Source organism: Aythya ferina (genome assembly GCF_964211825.1).
Source record: "Aythya ferina genome assembly, chromosome: 22".
Lineage (NCBI taxonomy): Eukaryota > Metazoa > Chordata > Aves > Anseriformes > Anatidae > Aythya > Aythya ferina.
In genome coordinates this window covers 3,978,856-3,997,087 of record NC_140320.1, presented here as the reverse complement: position 1 = coordinate 3,997,087, position 18,232 = coordinate 3,978,856, and the positions used below count along the sequence as shown (strand labels likewise).

The following is an 18,232-nucleotide window of genomic DNA, read 5'->3' as shown; positions in this document are numbered from 1 at the left end:
TAAAGGCACCAAAGGCACCGGCCCCGCTTCCTTCCTTCGTCCCTCTCTTCCCGCACGCCCCAAAAGCCCCAGAAGCCTCCCCCCAGCTCGCCCAGCCCCCAATTTGCCACCCCCCCACGCTGTACCCCTGGGTCGCCCCCCCCCAGCTTCCCCATCACCCCCAAACCCACGCCCAGGACCCCAAAAGCCGCTCACCTCGCCCTGCGCCCCAGGGGGACAGCGAGGCAAAGCTGACAGCATCCACCGAGGGCTGGCCCCAAATTGTGTGTCCCCCACCCCCACCCCAAATCAGGGCTTTGCCCCCAGCTCCCCACGTCCCCAGAGCCTCACCTGGCACTGAAATGTGAGAGATGTCTGGGAATGGGTGGCACTAACGAGGGTGTTAATTAAAAATCAATAAATAAAATGGGGTGAGCTGAGGAAAGCCTTCCCCTCCCGCAGCTGGGGGGGAGCGGAGAGACGGGGGGGGGGGGTCTCCAGTCCAGGGGCCAGCTCCAAACGGGCTGCAAAGGGGTTTTAATTACCCCTGGGAATTAAATTAAATTAAAAATGCACCCCCGGCGATCCCCTCGCACGTCCCCACTCCTTCCCTGGGGGATTAAAGGAGGACAGAGGGCCACAAACCCCAAACCTCTCCTCCCGGGTGAGGCCTTGGGGTGCTCGGGGCTTGTGGAGAGAGCCCAGCGACGGGGACGCGTGGCCGAAGGAACAGCACCAGCGGGCGCAGAAACCTCGGCCCTACCTGGAGCAAAACCAGATAAAACCACCCCCGTCCCCAAAACCAGCACCGGGACCTTACTGGGGGGTGGGAAGCTGCTACTGGGAGTCCCCGCAGGGGACGTAGCAGTCGCACTCGCAGCGGTGGCAGCGCAGGAACCAACGCGCCCAGCCTGGGCGTTTGGGGACGCAGGCGGAGATCTTGAGGCAGCCCCGAGCCGGGGGGGGGACGGACCCCATGTGGCTCGGGGCGCCGCAGGACGAGGAGCACCCCCCGGCCACCTCCCGCTCGCTGAGCTCGATCCGGCCTCGCAGGCAGATCCCTGAGGGCAAGCAGCACCGCAGCGCGTCCCTTGGGTGCTCCACGAAGCTTTTCCCATCCCCGCGGCGGGTTCGGGGTGAGCGCGGCTCCGCTGCCGCCCCGTGGGGTACTCACGGAGGCAGGTGGGTTTTGGGGTCCAGCGGCCGTCGGGCTGGCAGGCGCTGGCCGGGTCCCCCAGCAGCAGGGAGCCGGGCCGGCAGCTGTAGCGCACCACCGAGCCCACCCACCAGTCGTTGCCGTGCACCAGGGAGTTGAAGTCGGCCTCGGGCCGCCCGCAGTTCACTGGGGACGGGAGAAAATCCCCACAAATAGGATCCGGGCCCCAAAAATCCCAGCCCTAAAACGCACGGCCCCCAAATCGTGCTGCTGCCGTACCTCGGCAGAAGGATTTGTAGCCCAGCCAGCAGCAGCTGCCGGCCCCGCACTGGCTCCTCTTCAGCTCCTTGTGCTTCCCCTTGCAGCCCCCCAGGCAGATGGGCGCTGTGCCGGCCCAGTAGGTGTCCTGGGCTGCTGGGGAGAGGGGCGCAGCGGGGTTAGGGGGGCTGAGGAGCACCCCACCCGCCAGCCCCACAGCCCGCAGAGAGCTGCGGGTGGGAGGTGTGAGCCCAAAGGCTCCTCTCAGCATCCCCTTGAGTCCCCAAATTCTCCTTGCAGCCCGCTCTCCCTTCCCCAGTGCCAAAATTGCAGCATTTTTGGGGATCCCCCTCGTCCCAAACCTCGCCGTTGTTACCTCCTGGGTGCTCGCCGGAGCCCAGCGTGGCCAGCAGGGCGAGGAAGAGGAGCCCCAGCCCCATAGCACTCGCTGCCCTCCTCCCCTCGCCCCCCAGCACGGCCCAGGGGGGAAATTGAGCTGGGTTTCCATCCAGGAGAGCTCCCTGGGCTGGCAGGGATTAGCTGGTGGCTCCCCACGGGATAATCCCTGCCAGATTACCCTCCCTGGGCACAGGGTTTAAAGGGACAACCCAGGAAACCTTCCCCCACGGCCCAGGACACTCAGCTCTCCCCGTTTCACCCCAATTTCTCCTCCAGCCCCCGTGTGTGGGGGCTGCTGGCATCGCCCCAGCCCGAGGGCACGGCCCGGGATCACCCCCCCAGAGTTTAGGATTAGGAAAGGAGCAGATGGCCGGGGTTTGGCCTCATTCCCTCCGCCAACCCGGGCTTCCAGCAGCCTGTGCTTGACCACTGGAGAAAGGAAAAGGGGAAAATCGGGGTCAGCCCCACCAGCGAGCCCCGTTTCGCCCTGTCCTCGCCCAAACTGCTCGCCCAGAGGCTCTGCGCCCAGGCCCAGGCTACGCCAGAGACGCAAACGCTGACCTTGCAGGCAGCTGACAGGCACGCCCTGAAGGAGGCAGCAAAAAAAATCAAACCCGTGGCAGGAAGCGGCGAGGAAAAGAGCCCGAGCTGAACGCGGCCTCCCCGTGCCACAGGCCCCGAGGCAGGGGGCAGCTGCACCGAGCAGCAGCACAAAAAAAGCTCCCAAAAAACCCTGGCAGCTCGGCCGTGGAGCTGCAGCCCCCCGGCAGCTCGGTCTCATCTGAAGCAGGCACCGGACACCGTCGGGCCTGGCACGCTTTTATTCGTCTCTCCCAAGTCCACCGCCCAGCCAGGAGCCCAAACCCCAACGTGGGGAGGGAACCCAGGGGAAAATGAAAGCGTGAAGAAGGCCCCGAGCCCCCAGGGCTGCAGAGGGCGCTGAGGGAGAGCGGCTGCAGCCCCCTCCTGCCCCCGAGACCGCTGAGATGGGATCAGGATGAGGTGCAGGGAAGGGATGAGGGAAGATGCAGAGCACAAGGCAGGGGGAGAACAGCTCTGCAGAGGGCCTGACGCCTCCCCGGGTGGGATTCTGCTGCACAGCACCTGCTTGGGCACAACCCAGCTGAGGACTGGGCTCCACACGGGCCCACGGCACTGGTGAGGGAGCCTGGGGGAGGTCCCCAAGCCCCCAAAATAAAGGGACAGCTCGTTCCGGCTGAGTTTTGTGACCCCCAGCCGGCAGAGAACAGTCCCTCTCCTCCGCCACGCCACCCAGGCAGGCAGGAAGGCAGCCAGCTGCACGTGGGAGAAAACACCGCCGACTTTCTCCCCCCGGACACTTCCCAACTCCCCCCAAAATCCCCCCAGGAGGGAGGCAAAGGGCTCCGAGCCGCAGGGGGAGGCGAGCTGCTCACACGATCTGGATGCCCAGCTCCTCGGCCGTCTTCTGCAGCCGGTCCATGACGTTCTCCTCCAGCTCCACGGGCAGCCCGCCGGGCGCCACCGCCCGCTGCCGGCCGTAATACCCGGCCTCGCCCTCCCCCTGCTCGTCGCTGCCGTTCCCCACGGGGCTCCCTGGGGCGCCGGGCTCGTGCCCCGAGGTCAGAGCAGCTCCTGGCAAAGCTCCCGGCCGTGCTGCCTCGGGGCTGGCAGCAGAACAAGCTGCAGCACGTGGCGGGGCCGCCCGCTGCTCGCAGACGCGGTTCTCCGCCGGGGGAGGCTCGGTGGGGGCCTCCAGGATGATGCCCTGCAGGTTGCCCTCGCCCTCGGGCAGCACCACGCAGTCGGGGGAGGCGTCCAGAGCCTCCCCCTGCTTCCCCCTGGCCTTCAGCAGCTGCTCCGTCAGCTCCACGCTCTCGTAGCGCACCAGCTGCAGCCTCATGTAGCCGTCCTCGTGTTCCTTGTACCTGGGGGGGGGACGCCGAGGAAGGAGGAATCACATTTGGGGCTCCAAAACCCCGGTGGCTGCGAGGATTGTAGCACTGTTGGGTCACTTTGCTGCCTCCTGCGCTAGGGGGGTGATGAAGGGGTGCAGTACCTGAAGCGAGGATGCCCCGAGGGCCACTTGAACTGGTGTTTCTTCCTGAGGTGCACCGTGAGGTTGTTCCCCCGCGTGAAGCACTTGTCGCAGACGTGGCACTTGTAGCGGGGCTCCGAGTCACCCTGGGGGACAGAGAGAGGGACATCAACACCCCGAGAGCCCGAGCAGAGGGGCTGGCACCCCGTGGGAGCACGCAGGGAGCAATCAGGGTGTCAGGTGTTGATTTCAAACATCACCACAGCCAGAAAGAAGCGCAGCCTCACGCTCCTACAGTTTGGGGCTGAGTGTGAATTTAGGGTTGTTTTTTTTTTTGGTCTCGTGCTTCTGCAGAGCATGATTTCAGTGTTTTTTTGTTTTTTTGCTTTTTTTTTTCCCTGGAGAGCACGGCCCTACCTCGTGGACCTTGCGGTAGTGCAGCTTGATGGAGCAGAGGGAGCGCGCGGTGAAGCTGCAGGCCTCGAACTCGCAGCGATAGGCGGGCTCCTTGCTGTGCGTGTCCAGGTGTTTCCTCAAGTCGATGAGATTCTTGCAGCTAAAAGGAAATGAGGAGAAAGGGAGCAGGCTGCAGGGCGCACGCTCCGGGTGCTTTCTGCCACCGGGCTGGGAGAAAAGCGAGCTCCGGCCCTCACCTGTAGTCGCAGTAGTCGCACTTGAAGGGCCGCTCCTCGCTGTGCCGAAAACGGATGTGATTGCGCAGGGAGGAGGGCAGCGGGCAGGTCATGTCGCACAGCGGGCACTTGTAATGGTTCACTGCGGGGGAAAAACGTCAGGGAACGTCAGGAAAGGCCAGGGAATGTCAGCACGGGGCAGGGCAGAGCTCGTGCTTCAGCGCGCGGCTGGGAGAGGGAGCCTCTGCTCACCGTGGTTCCTCATGTGGTCGCGGAGCAGCCGCTCTGTGGCGAACCTCTTGGAGCAGTGAGAGCACTGAAACCTCTGCTCTGCAGCGCCGGGGCCGGGGAGGAAACGGAGAGGGCGGTGAGAAACGAGATCAAAGCGCAGAGAACGGCACAAACGAGACAAAGAGGTCGTTAGAGCGGAGCTGGGAACCCTCCTCTCCAGCCGGGAACAGCAGACGCAACGCCAAAAGGACGAGAAAATAAATAAAACGTGCAAGGACCAACCTGCCTTCCCTCTGTGCAGCCTCTAACCTCCCTGCTTCCCCCACACGACCCTTCCCGGGCCCTTCAGCACCCCACACCCGATCCTTTTGGTCCCACAGGCAGCCCCAGCCACCCCCCCGCCCTCCCGGGGGGGCTGCTCACGGTCCAGCGCGGTCTGGCGGCGGATGTGGTCGAAGAATTTGGTGTTGTTGGCGAACATCCCGCCGCAGGTGGGGCACGCCACCACCTTCTCCTGCGTGTGGCTGCGCAGGTGCTCCCGCAGCTTGCAGCGCCCCTTGAAAGAGCAGTCGCAGTCTGCACAGAGAGGAGAGAGCGCCGTGAGGATCCTCCACGCCCGGGGACAATGGGGTAAGCGTCCCCAGCCCGGCTGAGCAGCAGGATCCTTGGGGGATGCAGCAGGATGAGAGCGCTGCTGTACAACTGCTGCGGGCCCCTCGGCACCACAAGCGTTTAGGGCAACTCCACCCACACGTGGAAATGAAGAATTATTTAAAAAATTTAACTCAGAGCCTTCGCTCGTAGGTAGTAATGAACCTGAAGTGAAAAGTTTGATGTTCAGCACCCTAATAAATCTCCTGGTGGAAACCTGGCAGGAGCATCAGCAGGACTACACACACACACATGCTCTTTAATTTCAAGAGCTCTCTGGAACTCTGGAAGGCACACAGAGCCCTCCCGTCCAACCCCTGCAGCCCAGCCCCACACCAAGCCCCCCGGAGAAGCCCTGCACGCCCCTGCTACCTTTCCAGCCACAGAGCACCACGTGGTTCTCCTTCCCAGCCGCCTTGTACTCCGAGCAGAAGCTGTGATCCTCCACGTGCCGATAGAACCACTCAGGATTATCGAACGACCTCTGACGGGGAGGAGAGACAAGCAGAAGAGGGTGAGACGCCCACGCTGACCTCAGCCAGCACACAGCAGGCGCTCTTACAGGGGCACAAACACCACCAATAGAGGCGGGGGAGGCGCAGGTCTCCTTCCCTGGGCCTCGGGCACCGCTGAGGAGCGCGGGGCCCTCACCTCGCAGTACTCCCACAGGCAGAGGAAGTTCTCCTGGATCTCGGGGATGATGTTGCGGCTCTGGAAGTCCAGCTGGCAGCGGCTGACGTCGGGCTGGGCCCGCAGGGCGCGCAGCCCCCACTGCTTCAGCTTGGTGTGGTAGCAGTGGAAGTAGACGTGGCGCACCAGGTCGGCCGGGCTCTCGGGGGAGCAGAACCCGCACTCCTGCCACAGGCACGTGTACTCCTCTGCACCAAAAAAAATCCAGAAAAACACCCCAAAATGCAACAAACACCCCCAAATATGGACATTTTGGGGCACGGCCCCCCCGGGGCGGGCGCTCACCCAGCGGGTCCAGCTCGTCGCGCCGCTCCCCGGGCAGGTGGTGCCGCAGGTGCTGGGCTACGTGGCCGCAGAACTCCTCCATGGCGGCGGCGGCGAAGGAGCAGGCGGCCCACTCGCAGCGCAGCTCCACCGCCTCCCTCACGGGCGCCATGGCGGCCTCAGCCCCGGCCCCGGCCCCGGCCCTGCCTCACGAAGGGGGAGCCGGAAAGCAACGGACCGCGCCCCGGCCGCCAGCCAATGGGAGCCGCCCGCCGCTCGGCCGCCGGCCAATCGCAGCGAGGGGCGCGCACCCGCGCGTCCTGCGGAGGAAAGGGGGCGGGTGGGGTGAGGAGGCGGAGAACGAAGGTTCCGGGCATAAATTTGCCCCCCACCCCCCAAAAAAAAACCCCAAACCCCAATAGGGCCGCGACCCCCCGGCCCCAGCACAGGGCTGGCCCAGGAGCCCCTCAGCACCGCCATCATGGGCAGAAAGTTATGCACAGCTGCCCTCCTGCACACATCTCTAACCCCTCATAACATGGCGATAGGGCAGGATATGGCCCTGTGCGACGTTCGCCCGTCATCACCTTGCTGGCTGCTCGGCATCGCCCAGCTCAGCCCCAATGGAATCGTTAGGGTTGGAAGAGACCTCTGAGATCACCTGGTGCAACCATCCCCTGCCACCAATGTCACCACTGAGCCATGTCCCCAAGCACCACGTCCAACCTCTCCTTGAACACCCCCAGAGACGGTGACTCCACCACCTCCCTGGGCAACCCATTCCAACACCTGACTTCTCTTCCTGAGCAGAAATGTCTCCTAAATCCCAACGTAAACCTCACCTGGCACAACTTGTGGCCACTCCCTCTAGTCCTATCACTAGTTACCTGTGAGGCTGACCCCCAGCTCCCCACACCTTCCTTACAGGCAGTTGCAGAGAGCAATAAGGCGTCCCCTCAGCCTCCTCTTCCCCAGACTAAACAACCCCAGTTCCCTCAGCCGCTCCTCACAGGACTTGTGTTGCATATCTGCACGGGATGACAAGTATCACCAACCCTTCAGGACTGCACTGGGACCAGCTCACACCTGGGCTTGATAAACTCATACCCCAGGCTCCGTACCAACACATCAGGGTTTTTGGTGCGGGTCCTGGTTCTTGCAGCAGCAGAGTACAAAGACTGGCAAAGGCTTTGCAGCTGCCACAGATTCATTTCAACGCCTCCAGGGCAAATGCTGCTGCTGTTATCAAAAAAAAAAAACAACAACAACAAAAAAAAAAAAACAACAACCAACCAAATTCCTCTCAGTGCACACGCTTGCAACCTAAATACACACATCTGGGCATCCTGGCCAAACACAAAACACAAAAAAAACATGCTATCCATTGGTATTACGTTGCCGCTGTGAGACAATGTGACATGTTCTCTTTACCCAGTAATGAAAAGACAGATTGAAATGACAGTTTGAAATAAACAAATATGCATTGAGTATTGCATCTGCTGCTCCAGGTTTTTGTAGTATAGAACAGAGACACAATTATTAGAGCAGTTTGCTTTGGCACAGGTAAATACCATGCTAAACAGAATGGGATTTTATAAAACGTGCCATAAAAAGGTGCCTTGTCAATACACAATTGCTTCCATAACTCCTATTGTACACATAGTATGTGCCTAAATCCACTAAATAATATAGAAAATCTGGATCTGATGCTTTTTCAAAGGAAAATGTAAGTTAAGGGATGGATTCCCTCTAAAAGAAGGCTGAGTTTTTATTTTATCTCTGTTTAATTATTTTCTGCAGGACCTGTTGTTGTTTTCAGTGTAATTGTTTTGTAATCAGTACACCTGGACTAGCACAAAGCTATTAGCTTGAACAGAGTTTGGCTTTAACTTGTGAATCCTAACTAAAGTATATAAATATCTGGCACGGGAGACAAAACTGGATGGGAAGCCTGCCAAGAAGCAGGTGGCAAACTAAGCTTATTGCTGACGAGGCAAAGACAACTCTGCTGTTGGGACCTCACATCTGCCCACGCTTCCCTGCCCTGCCTGGTGCTTCCTGCCCTTGTAACACCTGTCAGCACTTCGCATACCAGGTGGGGGCAGCCAGGGACAGTCTGGCCAAAATAAGACTTGTCCATGGAGAGGGCAAATGTACACGGTCAAAGACTCCATTCACAGGAGCTAGGGTTTTCCAAGAGGCTGTGGGATGTCCTCTTGGTCCTGAGCACTGCATCAGAGCAGGCAGAACACCCAAATCATTCCATGAGGTGGGAATTCTGTACATTGGGAATTACTTGTGATGTTACTTCAGCTCTGCCTTCCCTACTTTTCTCAATGGCCTGATCGCATCAGCCTTCACCAGCTGCTGCCCTTTATATCTTGTCTTCTAAAGGAAAATAATAATTACACTTAATAGTAATAATAATAATAATAATAATAATAATAATAATAATAATAATAACAATAGCAGCCTTCCTCAGGAAGTCAGTTCACATGACAGGCCAAATTCATCTCCGGGCCAACGCAAGGGAGAGCACACAGAATTATAAAGAGAGACAGATCTTACCTAACAGACCCGCAAGCTGGCAGCAGGCTCCACAAGGAGGAATATTTAATTATGAGGAATCCAATGGCGCCAGTTTTGCCCTGCTCATGTAAGATGAGCACAGTAATGCTGTGTACCAGCCCACTCTGTGCACAAAATGCTCCCGAGATCATCTGCCTCACTGCAGCCTGTCCTCAACGCATTGCTGGGCTGTGCTAGCTGTGTCGCAGGAAAATGGCTCTCAGAGAATTTGTGTAATGCCCAGGCTGGCCTGTGAGGTCCCAGACAGACAGTCCTACTTCCTGAGCATGGCTCGTGTGCATCTTCATCAGCACACGGACATTTCACATTTGCTGACAGTGCTTGTTTCCAGCTTGTTCTTTCACCCATGAAGGGACAGCCCGTCACTGCAAGACTTACCAGCCTTTCACTTGAACCAAACATTTTCCATTGATGAACTCAGCTCAGTTTTCTTCCATGAACTGTCAGCTCAGACAGGAAAGAGACCCATTGAGAATGATCCACACTGACCATGCAAATCGGAGCGATACACGCATCAAGAGATTTGCATTTAAGCAAATCCCAAACAAGGTATTGTGGAGACATCACTAAATTGTAGAAAATATATTTCCATCAGGCTGAGCTGGAACTTTATCAGTGGAGAATGAGCACTGACTTCACTCTGCTCTGGGAAGCTCATGACAGCCCTTCTCCAACCTCCTGCAGAATCTGAGAGCTGGGACTCATCACCAGTGATCGCAATGGAAACAGGTGAGTCTCGGCACCTCGACTTTCCGAAAGCATAAAGATGCAGTAGCACGATGGAAATATTGGGGAAAGAATATACCATGCCATCCTTGGGCTCAACTTAAAACAATGCAGAAAGGAGAATTGGCTAAAGTCAGCATGTGATACCTTTGCTATTCCAATAATTTAACAATATTTATTTGAATATTCAGCCCTCTCTAAACCAAATTCAACTTTATTTTCAATATTTTTTTTCCAAAAGGCAGTTATGCCAAAGTGATGTGAAATACAATCTAATTTACTTGAAAAATTACATCAACTCTGGCCTAAATTAGCATTTTCTTCCTTGATGCTGCCAAGAGCAGGATTATGTGGGGTTCTAATAGCTCAGCATCCGATCCTGCTGAATAACACGCCAAGTTATTTCACTTGCATGTGCTGGGCTGCTTCCTTAAAAAGGGGGTTTGAGGACAGAGCCCTTATATTGCTTACTTTGTCTCAAATTCTTATAACTGTGGGTGTATGAGTAAAGAAACTTCAACAGCACAACACCCTGGTGTAAAGATGTACAGAAGTGTTTTTCCAGTGTCTTTAGACTGTAGTAAAGATGTTAGGGAAACAGGACTGCAGAGGTGCAGAGCATCAGACAGTGGCTGGAAATGGTCACAGAAGCAGGGTCAGCTAACAAAGATGTTGTAGGATTTGGCAATAGCAGGCTGATGAACTAAGGAATTAAAGCTGCTCACGGCTTTTCTAGCAATGCTATTTTAGAAATATCTCCATTCTGAAAATTAAATATGAGCATACTCATGGCTGCGGTCCCTCTGCCAAAGCTCCGTGCTGAATCGAGGCCTGATTCTTCAGCTGGATGCAGCCAGCAACAGCTGCCTGAGTTACTGGAGGCAGCAAACCACGGTGGAGCCCAGTGAGCTGTGCTCTGCAGTTCTGGCTCATCCATCAGATCGCAGCGCTGTGTCTCTAAAGGAACTCACGCAGAGATTCCGATGCAGGAAGCATAGCTCTTTCTGCCACTTCTGCCTGCTCTGCCAGAGATTTTGAACCCCAGCTGCCAGCACAGGTACCTCTGCTTCCAACTGCTCTCAGTAAAAACAGCCCAGCAGAGGGACTACGGGAGGAACACTTCTCTGGGCCATGGAGAAGAGCCAGTCTCTATACAGACAAATTTCTTTCAACCTCAAGAGATTACATCCATTGCTGGCAGTATCCTGGCTTGTCCAGAGATGCTGGCTGGTCAGCATGCAGACTGTCTTCACCCCTATTTAGACTATAAGGATCATAAGTTTTCTGGGGGCAGTGTCCTTGCAATGTGGTTGTCTTGGCTTGAAGTCTCTCTCTGGTCGGTATTCAAACACCAAAACCAAGCTGCAGTTGCCTCAAAATTGCAGCTGCTATGCCCAACAGAAAACATCTGGGCTAACCCCAAGCCAGCATTGCGTTCTGTCGCTTCCACCCTTTTCCCTTTGTAAGCTCTCCATGTGTACGTGCACCTGGGGACACTGTGCCACACGACTGAAAGTGATAAAAGGAGCCAAACGGCACTTCCTGAAAAGCAGGCGGGCAAAACGATAAACCACAATTTCAGACAAACACCTCAGCTGTGGAATGGCTGTTGGTGTCCCCTCGGGAAAGCACAGCTTGGTGTTTTCCAAGGGATTAACTTCAAACTTCAGTTTTTCTCTGGAAGGCTCCAATAAAAGCCCATCTGGACACTCCTCCCTGGCTCCGCAGGTGCGAGCTCTGTGCGGCGCAGCCCGTTGGCAGGGATAAAAGAGCTCCCCTGGAACTGCACCCCGTAGCTCTCTGCCCTCGCTTGTGGCAGAACACCTGTACACAAGGCAGACAGACCTCAAAGCTTTTTCCAGGCAAGGGAAGAGGACAAACGCTTTGCACCACAAGTCACAGACCTTGTGTATGGGTTCTGCTGGATTCCAGGCAGCTTGAGGGAACAGGCAGGACTGCCATCAGCCTCCAGGGTGGCATGGCTGAGACCGTACCCTCCTTTCCTTTCATGATACCTTCACAATCTAATTCACATTGCCATTTAGGGAGGTCAAACCCACCATTTGGGCTACTTCTGCCTTTGCTGCAACAAGATCAAAACCATCTCTGCCCCCAGAGCGATGTGCTGAAAGCCAGAAGGGCAACGAGGAGCTAAACCACAGCATCTCTGCTGGAAGCACGCAGGGCTGTGCCACTAAATCAAATTTTGCTGATCCAAAGGGGAGATGTAGGAGCCCCCAAGCACTCTGGAAAAAAAAAAAAACAAATCCACCAACCATCCAGGCACTGATGGAGCTGCACAGAAACCGCATGGCACCCAGTGCTAACTACAGGGCAGGGCACGTCAGTCTTTGTTCTCTGCAGACGAGCAGCCCTCACTGCGGGGTTCCTAAGGGATGATTTTGCATGAATAATAAGTCTTACGTGCTTCCTCCCTAACTTGGTGTGCAGAGGGAGGGAATTGGCTTCTTCCATAATAACCTCTTCCGCCTACTCTCTGCCTTTGCTGAACTCCTCTAACACTTGTCTCATTCACTTAGTTACTACAGATTTTGGCAAGCGAGTGTACCAAGGAGTGCGAGTGAAACACACAGTCAAAGATCTTCTTGCTGAAAAGCGATCCAGGCAGAGCAGTGGCTCCTGCTTCAGCGTAAGTCAGCTTTGTTTATTTATTATTATTATTATTTTTTAAACCAGAAGTCAGTCCGTGTAATCCTCTGGTTTAAAGAGCATTTGCACTGAGTGCAGGGCACCGCCAACATCAGGAGGGAACAGTGCAAACATTTACAACACCAGTGTTTTCCCCCCCCAAAATCACAGATGGTTCCTTGATTTTTCCACATCGGTGAACCTTGGAGGAACTGAAGTTGCAACGTGTGTATATTTAGCAAACCAGTAACACTGAATTTCCCATTCCCTTCACATCCTGTGTATGACACCTTCCCAAGTCAGCTTGCTTTCTCACCAGCCACATTTGAACAGCCGAGTGCCGCAGAAATAGATGATCTGCCCTGAATGTTGTGCTCCTTCCAGCTCCTCTCTGGCATACCCAAGCGCCAGGGGAAGCGCAGTGGTGTTATGGTCTGGAAAGAGGCCAAACATCAGCTTGTAAGGGATGATGTCTTTTTCAAGTGGTTCTATGGCAACAGGAAACCAAAGTGAAATTATAGTACGCTATGTTGTTGGTGTTCTTTTTTTTTTTTTTCTGGAATAGCCATACAAGCTATGCTGTCCCCAGAAGGGACACGGTACTGCAGGTGCCACCACGGGGCACCCAGAGGCACCACAAGCCAGTCGCTGGGTGCTTCAGGTCTCACCTTTAGCAGGCAGCAGCACCTTGCCTCCAGGCTGGCTGCTGACAGAAGAGGAGATGCAGCCAAACTGCTGAAACCAGGTCCTGCAAAGAAAGGGTGGGAGCAGAGACCTGAATTACCTGAATTAACACATTTTCAGAGTTCTGATGCTGTTGGCATTCACTGAACAACCAGATCCTCGCTGAGGACTCTCATGCTTCCCTTGCTCCCTTTCCCGAGGCAGCAGCTTTTTTGTTTAGCACCTCACCGTGTCCAACTGCCAGCCCCAGGGACTATAAAACACACACCACTTGCTTTATTGCCCCTTGCTTTATATTCCAGAGCTACGTAGATCTGTGTCTATCTAATGCAAAATTTGCCCTATTGCTAATTCCCTGTGATAGACAAAAAATTATTGTGCAGGGCAAACATCCGTATTTGCTGGAACGTATCATGAAAAGAACAACTGTAGGAGCAGCTCTTTATCTGACAGGTAACATAAACCAGAATCAAAGCAAACAGCAGATGACTGAACACCCCTTTGTATATTTATGATGCGGTGTAATTTAGCTGCATCTTTTGTCTGAACATGATCTTTGCTCTGAAATCAGAAAATCTTTGCCGTGCAAGGGAAGGTCTGCGGAGCTGAATCGAGCTTCTGAGGAGAGGTCATTGCCCATCAGAGGGCAGCTGATGGGCTGTTTGCGGAGGCAGCAGAAGCATTTCCTGACATCCAGGCGTGACACACACTAAATGATAGGAAAACAGTTTGTACCATGGTAAAAAACTGCACAATTTGGGCATCTGAATTCCCAGCAACTGCAGGGCCAAAAGGACTGAGCCCTGGGCTCTGGGGAGGGTCTGATATTCTCTTTTGGCTCTCCGCAGACAGAGACTTGACCAAGCTGCCACTCTTCTTATGATAAAAGGCTTAAACCACGTTCTTGTCTTAGGCAAGGACACCCGTTAGTGCACAGACGGGCACAGCAGCACTCAGAGCCTTGCGGTCAGCAAAGCACTTTTATTAACCCAGGGCACCTGGGTTCCCCATCGCGGGGCCAGAGCCATAACACTCACAGCTTGACCTGCATCCTTTTACCCCTTTTTACCCTTTTTTCCGCCCCAAGGCAGCTCTGTAGCTGAACAGGCCTGAGCTCTGGGGGTGAAGCAATGCAGCTGGGGGCCAGGCTTATCGGCAGCTGGATGTGCTGCGGGCTGAAGTGATGCTGAACAGGCACGCTGATGTGTGGCAGGAGACCCAGCTAGCCCGCTCCCACAGCGCTGAAAGGAAGTCATGCAGGGAGGAAATGGACTAATGGGCTTAAATTAAGCCGAGCCATTCATCACCTGATAAGGAGCCAGGAGGCAATGGCAATGTAGGGCCTTCACAGGGGTGTGCCCAATAGGGCCTGTGACACTGTTCCAGTGGCTGTTGAACAGGCAGGATCAAGGATTTACTCAGATGCACCACAGATCTGAAATGCTCCCTAACAGAGGATGCCCAGGGACCTCCCCGTTCCTCCAGCAGCACACCCCAGCTCTTCTCTGCTACCTGCACCTCCAAACGCAGGCAGAGCACAGCCCTGCTGCTCCCTTACGCCTCAAACACAGTATTAGGGTTGCCAGGTGACAGCTCTGGACTGCTTCTTGCCAAGGCTGAGGTGTAAACACTCGTGCAGGGGGCTGAACCATCACCTTCAGGCAAAGATCCCTCCACAGTGGAATCTTCAGGATGCTGCGGCCATGGGCAGGCAGAGAAAGCGGTGGGGAAAAAGCCCTGAAGCAGGAGGAGGGATCACCAAAACGGCAGGCATGCAGCAGGAGGGGTGTCTGCTGACACCAGATTTGCATGGGGTGGCCTCAGCCCCACAGGGTGCTGCGTTACCAGCGAGGAGCCTCGAGGAGCCTCGCTGAGGGCTGCGGCCAGCAGAGGCTCAGCCTCAGGCAGGTGCAAGCCCTGGTTTTGACCCTGCAAGTTGAGAGCTCATCTGCCCACGAGCCAGAGGGCTCCTTCCTGCCACCTCCTGCCACTCCTGTGGCCCTGTGGGCCCGGGGCTCATTTCCATGACGGAGCAGGGAGCAGCTGCGAGCCTCCCCGGGCAGTAAAAGGAAGTCTTAGCACTGGCAAATTTAATTCAAATCGAAACCTCTAAATTTGGTTGCTTGCTATGGCAGGAACCTCCTGTTTGCGCTATGCAAACTGGAAATAGCACGGCACCATCGCTGCCACGGGCACTGCGGGTCCAGAGGGCTGGAGGCAGACCTCGGCACGGCTCCGGGGATGGAGCAGGTGCCTTCCCCGCAGTGCCCTGTAAGGAATGAGCCACCCAGAGCACCAGGGTCGCTCAGGACTAATCCTCCCTTACCTTGGGGCCAAGAAACTGCTGTTATTATTATTCTCACCATTACCGTGCCACCCAAACAGGAGCCAGAGAGAGCTGCCTTCCCCACGCAGCTCCCCAGGAGCCAGCTGAAGAGGCTCCACGGCATGGAAGCACGGCACAGCCAGGTTAGCACATGGGCAGCACGGAACCAGCCTGCTTTGACCAGCCCAGGACCTGCACACCAACTTTTTGGGACCTGGTTTATGCCGACACCAAAGCAACCACCCAGCATTGTGGCTGCATTAAGGGACGTTGCGGTGTATGAGCACGAAGCCAGTTATTGTGGTATTTCTACTGTTATCAGCTCTGTCCAAGACCTTTGAAATCTCTTCTTAGCCTACATCTGCTAATACCTCAGAGGCCCCAGGCTTGAAATCTTGAAGTTAATCTCTCCGTACTGATAACGCCAAGGCTCAAACAGTACATCACAGCTATGCCAGCACCTTCCCAAATTACAAGCTCAGAGAACCACCTTGCTTTGAAAACACATTTTTTTAACGCATCTTTATCTTTTGCAGGGCAGCACCAGCACACCACAGTCATCTTTCGGCCAAATGCCAGGTGAGGTTTTCCTCCCACCCATAAATACCTTCTGTGGGGGTTGGACAGAAGGTACTGCTCCTCTACAGGTGAGGAAAGGAGCACAGGAACAGGGCCAGCCCTTAGAGAAAGCCCAGGAGGAAAGTATTTCAGAGTCAACACAGGAGCAGTGGTCTGCTGGAAGGCCCCTATAGTCTTGTGTGAAGATCCTGAAGGGAGACAGAGGCAATTACAGCAGCTCCAACTTTTTTTTGATGGAGATACCACTTGGTGAACCCCTTTCTGACCCCTCTGTGCCTTCCAGTTTTCCCTGGAACTGAAGAAAAAAAAGCACAAGAGCAGGAACTGACCTGTGCTGTTCCTTGAGCTCAGGACAGGGAAGCACCACTGGAACAAAGGCAGGAGGTTTTGCAGCCTCTAACACACTTCTTCCCCCAGGGTTGTGGCAGGACAAGGAAAAAAAAACAAAAAACAAAGACCTCATATTTAAAGCTTCCCCAAACATGTTTGGTTTGCTGCAGATGGAGGTGATCTGCTGGCTAAGGGGCAGCCCAAGCTGCTGAAAGCTTTGGGCAGGCACAGCTGCTTCACATCAGGGTTGACTCCGACCTGGGGAGGTGCAGGAGAGGACAGGGCTCTGCTTGGCACCTGTGGAGATGCTCTGCGGCTCCCCGGGTGCTGCTGGTGTGGTTTCCCTTTAGCCATCCCTTTTTTTCTGACCGCCACAGGTTCCCCTACCACGGCTGGTTACTACGGAGTCAGGAGATCCTTCACAGCCGACTTGGATTTCCACAACACCAAGCAGTTTGTCGGTGATGTCTATTCATCCCCGCTGGGCTCCAAGCCCTTCGCGTGCGATTCCTCCACCACCCAGGGCTACCCAACGCTCCTGGACCCCTATCTCCCCGAGCAATACGGGGATTTCCGCAGCGCTCCCCTCGCGCCTGGTACCAGCTCCTTCTTCAGCCCTCCTTCGCTGCCCCCTCTCCTGCCATCCTTCCCCAGTGACACGGCGCATTTCCTACTAGTGAGTGCCTCTGGTTCTTGGCCCCCCGTGAGCGATCACCCGATTGAGGCTGGGGTTAGGTCAGGGGGTCCCACATGGGAAGGAAATGGCCACTGCACGAGGCAGCCCCAGCTGAGCACGCGGCGGATGGGGCAGGGCTGAAAGGGAATTATTTTTGTCTCTGTTCCCACCTCATGGCCCCTTTTCCTGTTGGAGAGTGGCTGCTAAATACATGATCTTCCCTGTTCCCCAAATAACAGCTCCATTAAGCTCCTGAAGTTTCTGGAAACATCCTGTGTTGGCTCCAGAAAATTGCCTATCCCTTCCTTCTCCCTATCCCCATCCCTACCCCAATCCACGTCCCTGTCCCTATCCCTGCTGCTTCCCGGCTCACACCGCGGGGCAGAGCTCCTGAACCCTGTAGGATCAGGGCTGGTCAGTGCTCTGGGCGCCTGTGCCCAGCTTTGCCCACCGCTAACCCCACGGATGTTTCCTTCCAGCACTTTTAACACCCCTCTAACGCCACAAAAACCCTTGTGAGCGTTCCCAGCCAGGCTCGGGGCGGGGAGGGGAGCGTGGCGTGGTGATGCCAGGCTAGGTGTGCCATCCCCTCCAGGACAAGCTTTAAACCTCACAGCTCTCCTTCGCCTTCTCTCCCCGCTTCTCCACAGAGAGAGCCGTGGGAGCAGACCTCTCCTGACAGCCTGGGCCAGTCGGACGCCGCGTGCTCCGACCCTCCGCAGGCACTGCCCACGGGCACCGGCTGCCTCGCCTCGCACGAGCCCGGAGGCTCTTCCCCGTACCGGAGCTCGAGCTGGACCCCGGCCGGCCCCGGAGCCCAGCCCTACCCCCTGCATCCCCTTGAAGATGCCCACTACTCGTCCAGCTACACCGCCACCTCGCCCTACTCCTTCTCGCCCTTCGTCACCGCGGCGAGCGAGCTCGCCTCCAGGATGAGCCACCTTTCTCCAGAGCCACCCGCAGAGCTACCACCCCTCCACGATAACTCTGCCTGGGCGAAGGAGGATGGAAGTCCTGCCTGGGGCACCTACGAAGGCCGGAGAACTTATTGAGGAGGGATGAGAGCTGGAGGGAAGGGCAGGCGCTGACTGTGATTGAGGCAAACAAGCTACTCGCACGCTTTTTCCCCAGCAGTTTCCTTCAGACCGAGGATGCTGACAGCACGCAATGCTTCACGCTCTGGTTAGAGGTCACTGGATGTGCCACGTTTAGCTTACAGGGGTGCTCTGGTGCCTTAGGAGAGCCAGAGCTCACCGTCCCACTGTGCTACGAGTAAAATACACAGCCTGAAAAATACCTGCACGTTACTGGCCTGTGCTGCAGGGACAGGTCTCAGGCACTCACTTTCAGCTGCTGAGGGAAAAAGGTCTCGCTGAACCTTAAACTGCATCCACAG

At 56.0% G+C, this 18,232-nt stretch overlaps 2 protein-coding genes and 1 long non-coding RNA gene across 5 annotated transcripts; 1 reads left to right on the top strand and 2 right to left on the bottom strand.

Annotated features, from left to right (window-relative positions):
* Window positions 1–583: 583 nt before the first annotated feature.
* On the bottom strand, window positions 584–6,495 carry HINFP (histone H4 transcription factor). Of its 3 annotated transcripts, XM_084495778.1 has the most exons (11): window positions 6,299–6,495; window positions 5,975–6,201; window positions 5,696–5,807; window positions 5,096–5,248; window positions 4,694–4,771; window positions 4,463–4,583; window positions 4,227–4,365; window positions 3,831–3,955; window positions 3,208–3,699; window positions 1,154–1,546; window positions 584–1,040 (listed from the first exon to the last, which is right to left on the bottom strand). In XM_084495778.1, exons 1-11 carry the CDS (start codon window positions 6,447–6,449, stop codon window positions 599–601), a joined length of 2,433 nt encoding a protein of 810 aa, XP_084351904.1. In that variant the 5' UTR covers window positions 6,450–6,495; the 3' UTR covers window positions 584–598. The 3 variants fall into 3 exon arrangements, with proteins under 3 accessions (XP_084351904.1, XP_084351905.1, XP_084351906.1); XM_084495779.1 differs by lacking the exons at window positions 584–1,040; window positions 1,154–1,546 and adding an exon at window positions 2,129–2,378 and having other exon boundaries at window positions 6,299–6,490; XM_084495780.1 differs by lacking the exons at window positions 584–1,040; window positions 1,154–1,546 and having other exon boundaries at window positions 2,599–3,699; window positions 6,299–6,487.
* A 2,363-nt stretch (window positions 6,496–8,858) lies between these two features.
* Window positions 8,859–18,132, top strand: POU2AF2 (POU class 2 homeobox associating factor 2). The gene is made up of 5 exons (XM_084495784.1): window positions 8,859–9,595; window positions 12,133–12,242; window positions 15,788–15,830; window positions 16,538–16,836; window positions 17,487–18,132. Exons 1-5 carry the CDS (start codon window positions 9,523–9,525, stop codon window positions 17,886–17,888), a joined length of 927 nt encoding a protein of 308 aa, XP_084351910.1. The 5' UTR covers window positions 8,859–9,522; the 3' UTR covers window positions 17,889–18,132.
* Window positions 12,287–16,268, bottom strand: LOC311422583. Its single transcript, XR_014685419.1, has 3 exons — window positions 16,160–16,268; window positions 12,910–12,989; window positions 12,287–12,675 (listed from the first exon to the last, which is right to left on the bottom strand). It is a non-coding gene; the product is annotated as an uncharacterized lncRNA (long non-coding RNA).
* Window positions 18,133–18,232: the final 100 nt, after the last annotated feature.